The 8,295-nt window shown below is 58.0% G+C and overlaps 1 protein-coding gene across 1 annotated transcript in view; it reads right to left on the bottom strand.

Moving 5' to 3' along the window:
- Window positions 1-1,765: 1,765 nt before the first annotated feature.
- Window positions 1,766-8,295, bottom strand: part of C10H3orf20 (chromosome 10 C3orf20 homolog) — an 89,566-nt gene continuing 83,036 nt past the window's right edge. The window contains 2 exon segments of the mRNA XM_067043370.1: window positions 1,766-2,294; window positions 2,936-3,082. Coding sequence (XP_066899471.1) covers window positions 2,198-2,294; window positions 2,936-3,082 — 244 coding nt within the window. The 3' untranslated portion in view covers window positions 1,766-2,197.

Raw genomic sequence — 8,295 nt, 5'->3', positions numbered from 1 at the left:
CCCAAGCTCCGCAACAAGAGAAGCCACTGCAGTGAGAAGCCTGTGCACCACAGCAAAGAGTAGCCTCGCTCACGGCAACTAGAGAAAGACCACACACACAGCAACAAAGACCCAACTCAGCCAGAAACAATAAATAAATAAAATAAAATATTTTAAAAAGTCTTCCTAAAAACTGAGGCCCAGGTAGAGAAGAGGGCTACTCCAAGGATGGCAAAGTATAATAGTTAATTGGTAGTGGCTGCCTGCCCCTTTGAGCTGAAGATGGAATCTTAGGCATCACCAGGGTTGAGAGTGCTGTGATTGATTAATGATGCCTGCAAGGGCCTGGGGTGAATGGCAGCAGCATGTTTGTCATCTGTTTGCCATCTCTGGAGTGTCCACTTCAGCTATGCCACACCTTTTGCTTTAGGAAGCCATGGACCTCCCTATATCCGAGGAAGATGACAGGAGAGAGCTTGAAGAAAATAACCATTATTCTAGTCTAGACAAGAGTTATGACTTCCTCAGATAGTCTCACACCTTCCCACCATGCCTGGTTTGTTGAGGGCATTGCTGGGGGAGTGAAGCCTTATCCCCCTCTCCTGGTGTTTCCGTGGAGAAGGGGGCTTCTCCCTTTTCTCCCTCCTCCCCACGAGACAGTTTGATTAGGCAGGACTAGACATTTGCAGGGCCCCATTCCACCAGTGGGAGGCACCCCTGTTCACATCACCTCACTTTTGGCCCCATTTCAGTGTGGCAAGCACCCAGGGCTGGGTCCAGGCCCATCCTTTAGAGACAGGTCTGTGCTCTCTGTGCACGCAGCTCTGAAGTGCAGAGCTGAGTGTGCAGGCCCCAGGGTTGGATTTGGGGTGGAAAGTAAGAGGTGAGCTGATGTCTCCATTCCAACCTTCACCAGACTCCTGCCTGAGAGGCTGGAGGGTACCTGTGTGCCAGGACAGAGGTGGACTGTGCTTCCCCTAGCCTTCCGGTCCTCCTGTGTCCCTGTGCTCAGGAGGGGAGGAGGGGAGAGTGGTTAGACGCCCAGGATCCCTAACAATGATCAGGCCCTTAAGTTCAGAGGATGCGGGCTTATGAACATAGCACATCATTTCAAATCCACTTCTAGGGGGACAAATGTATAATTCAAAAAAAGCCTTTGAATGATACAAAGGATAAAATTAAACGTCAAAGAACTGAATTTTAAAAGCATCTACTTACAGGGGGAGCACAAGTAGTTATGTGTAGAGCTCATCACTCAATGCTGCCCACAGACCAGGGCCTGAAATCTCTTTCTTCCAGGCTTGCAGAACAAGGCAGTCGCTCTGGGGTCCTCACCCTGCTGGGAAGTGGTTCTCAGGAGCCTGGGACAAGCGGGCCCAGAGCTGGTGTGACGTCTGCCCCACTCAGGTGCTGCCAGGGAGTCATCGGCACAGCAGAGGGGGCTGGCATCTCTGGGCCAGTGATGTTGGTAAGGAGCCTTCAGGCTTTCAGCTCAGGGAGGGGCATCTGATCCGCCAAAGGGCACTGAGACTGGGCTAAAAGGGGATGTCAGAGCATGGAAGCCACACGGGCTCTGGCTTTCCCAGTGCCACCAGAGGGCCTGTGGGTGTGGCCCGTCACTACCCTTCCACCCCACTCGATGCCCCACTCCCTCCCGACCCCCTGCCCCTTAGTCTCCCTCCTCCCTTGTTTCTCCACTCCCCCCGCCCCAATGCCTCTCCTCCCACACTCTCCCTTCCCACGGCTCTCCAACTCTCCCCGTTTCTTCTCCCACCCGCCTGGCTTTCTCTCTGTCTCTCTGCTCCCTCTTCTCCCTCTCACCCTGTTTTCCACCTGGGCCAGAATCTGAGCCCTTCCCCACCCAGCAAAGGGCAGAAGGGCACAGTTTAGTCCCATCCACGACCTCCCCAGGGTTAATGCGACATTGGCTTGGTCCCTTGAAGACCTTCGTTTCCTTGGGAGATTCTTGGGCTGACTTCACTGGCCACAGAGGAAGCACCGCGTTTCTAAGGCCTCGGCCTGGAACAGGGCTGTCAGGGCCTTCGGCCTTGCAGGAGCCAGCCCATCCCACGGCCTCACCCAGATGCTGGAGGCACGCTTGTTTATTAGACAGAGTTCAGAGAAGGGGTGGGAGGCTGGAGAGGCAGGGCTGGGGGGCCCAGGATGGGCTTGGGAGGGGCCACGGCCAGGCCACACTCCGGGTGGCTGTGGGATGGCATCACTTCTTCGAGGCCTGTTTCTTCCAGGTGGTTACCTTCTTGCTGCTCCTCCTGGCTCTGCTAAGAGGATGCAGATCCACTTCAGGCTGTACCAGTCTAAAAACCAAAACAGAGAGAAGCAGATACGGGGCAATGGGTAGACAGGGCTAGTCTGATGGTACCTGGAACCTCCCTGGCCTGGGCGAGGAGGGTGGGCCTCGGGGGCCTCGCTGCCTGAGCAGCTGAGGACTCTGGGTGTTGCTCCAACCTCGGGGTCCCGGGGGAAACTGTGACCTTTCTGGGTGCTCACAGTTTTGCTTTTCTATCTTCATGAGAAATGTGTGATTTTCACACCCTTGCAGAACATGATTTGCTTCGCAGTTACTGCGGCCAGCGCACTGGACTTTTGACAGGTCTAGGAAGTTTCTTGCCGGGAGGCAGCAGGCAGTCTCCACCCTTCTCAGACCAGTGGATCTGGGCCACGGGGCTTTGCCGAGAAGTCTACAAAAGGCTTCCATCTCCACCACCCAGAACACTGCCAGCAACTCCAGGGAGCAGCCTTGACGGCCAGCTGGACGTTGTGTTGATAAAACGGGCCAGATGTCAGGGATTGGACCCGCACCCAGGGGGAAGTGACTTGCCCAAGGCCACTTAGCCCCTCGTGGCCTCTGTGGAGCCAGGGGCCCTGCTGTGAGCCACACCCATTCTGCCAACCAAGGGGAGGCCCCTGATCCCAGCGTGGGGTGGGGGGCACCTACTTCTTCTCAGCTTCAGTGGAGGGCTCCTCCATCCTGTTCCCCAAGGCCAACGAGGAAAGGCTTCCTTGGATGTCTCCCAACACCGCTGTCTTGGCCGAGTCAGGGTCCTCCAGGCCTGGGGTGGAGGCTGAAACGCTGCAGGGGAGGCTGGGAGGGGAGGGAGTGCTCAGCAGAAGCCCAGCCAGAGGGGGCCCAGAGCTGGGGGGCCTGGGCAAGCCTCCCTCACTCGGCTCTGTCCTTTCAATGCTCCAGTTCCGAGAGGAAAGGGCACAGATGCCTCTCTTCCCAAGGCGAGTGAAGGGAGGACCCCTGGGGACCCGGAGACTCGCTGAGCTCGGCTTCCCTGGCTTCTGTTTAAGGCTGGACTTGCCCTAACCCTGTGTCAGCAACACCCATATGCCCAGTGCACAGACCTTCCGTGGGGGCCCCGCAGAACAAGCAGAGAGAGGCCAGGAGGACAGCATTTAAGTCCCCGTGTATGGTGTTATGGATTGACTGCGTCCCCTCAAATTCTCAGTTGGAGTCCTAACCCCCAGGACCCCAGAATGTGACCTCATTTGGAAATAATGAGTGAAGATGAAGTCATGGGGACTTCCCTGGTGGCGCAGTGGTTGAGAATCTGCCTGCAAATGCAGGGGACATGGGTTCGAGCTCTGGTCCAAGACGATCCCACATGCCACGGAGCAACTAAGCCCATGCGCCATAACTACTGAAGCCTGTGGGCCTACAGCCTGAGCTCCGTAACAAGAGAAGCCACTGCAATGAGAAGCCCACGCACCACAACAAAGAGTAGCCCCCACTCACCGCAACTAGGGAAAGCCCGCACGCAGCAACGAAGACCCAATGCAGCCATAAATAAATAGATAAATAGATAAATTTATTTTTTTAAAAAAAAGATGAAGTCATGAAGTCACACCAGAGTGGTGTGACCTCTCATCTCATCTACCCGGCGTCCTTATAAAAGGGAGAAGTGTGGACACAGACAGGCGTGGGGGATGTCACGTGACGACAGTAGTGCTGCCACGGCCACGGAGCTCCCAGCAGCAGGGAGAGGGGCCTGGAACAGATCCTCCCCTGGCCCCCCTGGAGGGAGCGTGGCAGCCACACCTCAATCTGAACTCTGGCCTTTAGAGTCATGAGACAACGCCTTTCTGTCCAAGCCTCTCTTGTTCTCACTCCTCACCTTTGCACCACACCTCAAGGCTCTGCAGCCATTCACTGACGACAAGCCCTTTCCAGTGACAAGGTGGCTTTGGGCATCAAGCAGCCCCAGGGGACAGGCAGCTCAGGGGCTTCTGTCCCCGTCCCACTGACAAGGGCAGAAAGGAGAGTGGGCTTGTGGAAGGGACAGCGCTGGCCCTTTTGGTCACTGTCTCTCATGTTTACTGAGCTCCTGTCCCCCCACCCCTGCCTCTGCCTCACCCGACCCTGCATATGCCACTTGCTCAAGGCAGGGCATTTCAGAGATAAGAGACAAGTGGGTGGAGGGGGCCTCTTGCATTATTCCAAGGGCCCTAGAAAAATTAAAAGTGGAGAAACACCAAAACAGGGTCACAAAGGCTGGGGGTATTCACAATGTTTGCAAACTGACGCCTTCCTCTACCCGCCCTCTGCTGCCGGCCCCTGCCCCACACAACTCAGCCCAAGCCACCCTGTGCCGCGCCGCACCGGACACCAGGCCGGAGGCCTAGCGGGCCTGGGGAAGTCAGGTCCTGCGCAGATGGTGCAGGTGTCTGGGCGGAGCCCAGGGGCGCTGGCCTCCATCCCTGCTGGTCCCAGAGAGCAGAGGGGAACGAGCAGGGGCAGAGCCAGGCCGATGGCTCCTCTGGGAACCCCTGCAGGGCCCCAGCCCAGGCTGGATGGGGAGGAGGCCCCTGGGCTCTCTGGGGGGCAGAGGGTGCTTGGGGAGCAGAAGGGAAAAGCCCAGGAGGAGGCACGGGCCCCCTAAATTTCTTCCCTGTTGAGTCACTCATTCATTCATACCACAGGCGTTTTTGAGCACCTACTCCCTAAGCTGGACTCACAGCCAGCCCCTCAGTCCCGCCCGCCCTGAAGCAGCCCTCCAGGGCACAAGCCTCCTCCATGGCCTCCCTGCTTCCCGTGTTATATGCCCGATGTCCACGCTGCTGCCCAGCGGCTTGTCCTCCTGATCTGGCCTCGTCTCTCCTGCTTACAAGCAGTCTACGGCTCCACAGCTTCTGCAGGGGGGAGCCCCAGCTCTCTGGAGTGATGCCCAGCTCAAGGCCCATCAGAGTCTGGCGCAAACCACTGGCACGTTTTTCTAACAGCCCCTCTTGGTAGCCTCATAAATCCACAGCTATCCTGCCCCCAGGTCCCAAAGTGTGCCGCGCCATCCAATCCCCTGCCAGGAGTGCCTTTTCCCTCTCCTTTTCTCCTGGACCTTGTACTCATCTTTTAAGGCCAGGCTCCTGTGTCACCTCCTCTGGAAAGCCTTCCCTGAACTCTTGGAGAAGGAGTGATTCCCTTCTCTATTTATTTTGGGGCAGGGTTCACAGCTCTGTGAGTCAGCCTCCAGTCACCTGAGGAGAGGACTTGATCTTAGCAACCTGGCACAGTAGGTATCAGTGAATGAACGAATGAACCAAACGATGGGGCATCAAGGAACGCAAACGACTAGGCCAGTGAAGCCACACGGCCATCCTCTTGGGCTGACGGCAACACTCCTGTTCCTGCTGACAGTAGGCCAGGTGCTTTCCTGGAAGAACAGTCTGGAGATGCATGCCAAGACCATCCTTGCTCAGGGATAAGCAGGGAAGGCCATCTGGGGGTCTATAACAGGCCAGCCCCTCCAGCAATTTAAAAAACCTTTGTACTCACTTCAGTGAAAAGGATAGTGTCACCAAGGGCTGGTCCTCATCAGAGTGCAGCCCCCCTCCTCCCTGTGGCATCGAGGCCAGCCCCTACATCTAGCCCCTGGTCTACTGTAGGAAGGTGGCCTTTTTCCAATCAGCTCTTTCAGGTCCCCCTGTCCGAGAGAGAAGTGGCTTTATCTATTTATTCATTTATTTGTTTTGGCCACACGGGCACGGGCACGGGCATGCAGGATCCTAGTTTCCCCGAACGGGGACTGAACCTGCACCCCCGGCGGTGAAAGCATGGAGTCTTAACCACTAGACTGCTGGGGAAGTCCCAGAAGTGGCTTTAAAACCACCTTCATCCATACGACCTGCTCCTCCGACAAGCCTATTAACACCTTGGTAGCCCCAACCCAGTCCCTACCAGGTTCGTGAGTCTAAAGCCCAATGCTGATCAAGCCTCTCCCCCAGCTCAGGAACCTTCCGTGGCTCCCCGCCCCGCCCGCATGATCGGGTCACGGAAGCCTTCCTTGACAAGCCCTTGCCCTGCCCGTCCAGTGCCTGCTTTTCCTTCCGCGGGGCCCCCGCTCCAGCTGGTCTTGCCAGGGCTCCTCATGAACTGGTCCACAGTGACCTGCTAACATACCGAGAGCCCGGGCACCGCCTCATCCTGGCAGGCTTCTACCGTCTCCTCTCCACGAGCCCACAAGTCTCATCTCACCACCCAAGCCTGGTGCACACCCCACGTGTCTCCGCTTCCCCTAAAAGAGTGGCTTGAGCCAGGGCAGGCCAGCAGCAGGCTCACAGTGCCACAGACCAGAGCCCTGCTGAGAACCTCCATGGCTGGTTAGGGGAGCAGCCTGGGTGTGGAGAAGGGGAGGCCCCTCAGGACAGGGGTGGAGGTCGGAGGGCCAGCGCAGCCACGCCCTGTCCCGGCACACACACAGCTTGCACGCTCTCCCCAGGCCTGGCTTGACTCCTCCCTGTGCGAGCCGTCAAGGTGCCCGAGGACAGGGTGAACAAGGCCGCTGGTAGGTTTCCTTGGGCGGAGGGTGGCGGCTGCCGTGAACAGCTGGCGAGGGCGAGCGGCCCTCCCTCACGGCAGCAGCACCGTGGGAGGGCCTGGGGGCAGCTGGCTCCTCCCTGGCACGGGCCCACCCTTCACGGTATCCTCCTTGGAGGGGGCCTGGTGGGCATGGCTGATGCGAGGAGAGACCCGGGGCTCCCGACACTGTGCCCCGGCCCTCCGCTGCCTGCCCCTCCTGCCCCTTCTAAGGGAGGCACGTCCCCTCACGCGAGGTGGCACTCGACAGTTTGCAAAGACTTTGCTTTCGTTTATAAGGAACGTTGCAGTTTACAAAGCCCACCGAGGACTACACGTGCGTTTACAGCACGGCGCTCCCTGTCTGAAATGTACTTTTCACCTCAGAGAACTTGACAGTTTACAAGGGGCCTTGTCGTTTATGGAGTAGTTTACAGAGTGTCTCCCGGGGTACAGTGTAAGCACTTTCCAGGCTCCCAGCTCACGGGCCCTTCGGAGCAGACCCGTCTTCAGGTTTGCGTAGAGGACACACCGAGTTACAAGACACTCTGCAGGCGACGGGGCACCTCACAGCGTCCGAAGCCCCTGTGGTTGGTTGGGCAGGAGGCACCTGACAACGGACTCGGCCTTTCACAGATTTCACCACAGCTTGCGAAGTGCTCCCGGGCTTACCGGGCACATTACAGCTTGCACAGGCCTGGCAGTTTACCGGGCACATTACAGCTTGCACAGGCCTGGCAGTTTACCGGGCACATTACAGCTTGCACAGGCCTGGCAGTTTACCGGGCACATTACAGCTTACACAGGCCTGGCAGTTTACCGGGCACATTACAGCTTGCACAGGCCTGGCAGTTTACCGGGCACATTACAGCTTGCACAGGCCTGGCAGTTTACCGGGCACATTACAGCTTGCACAGGCCTGGCAGTTTACCGGGCACGCGACAGTTTACAAAGCACTTTGTCATCACAGAGCACATCACCTCTTACACTTTTTGATTCTCTCGACTCCCTGCTCTGAGAGGGTCCTGAAAGAATGGTGTCCCCATCCTACTGGGAGAGGGCAGGTGACCGTCAAAGCCGTGTGTGTGGCGTAGCCTGGCCCTCGCCTCTCCAGGCACTTCCCTGCCCCCTCTGCTCCCTGCGCCAACGGGAGGGGGCTGCACAAGGAGCTCCTGGCCCGGGCCAGCCCCTCTGTAGGGGGCTCACCTCCCGGACTCCTATATCGTCCAGCAGCTGGGCTTGGAGCGCACGGCTTCACTCTCCTCTCCCCACCGCCCCTGCCGGGCGTTGCAGGCAGCACGGGCGGCAAAGGCAGGCCCAAGCAGCAGCGACTGCACCAACGGCAGGGGAATCTGCGGTCTGCGGCGGTGAAGTGTAGACCACGCTGCCTCCCCGCCGTGCCCTTGTAATCCTGGTGGACAGAGGTGGCAGGAAAGCAGACCCCAGGACTGCGTCTCTTGAGACTTCCTGAGCTGGGCACATGGCAATGAACGGGGTGGAGG

Source organism: Kogia breviceps, chromosome 10 (assembly GCF_026419965.1).
Source record: "Kogia breviceps isolate mKogBre1 chromosome 10, mKogBre1 haplotype 1, whole genome shotgun sequence".
Lineage (NCBI taxonomy): Eukaryota > Metazoa > Chordata > Mammalia > Artiodactyla > Physeteridae > Kogia > Kogia breviceps.
This window is presented reverse-complemented; position numbering and strand designations above follow the sequence as displayed.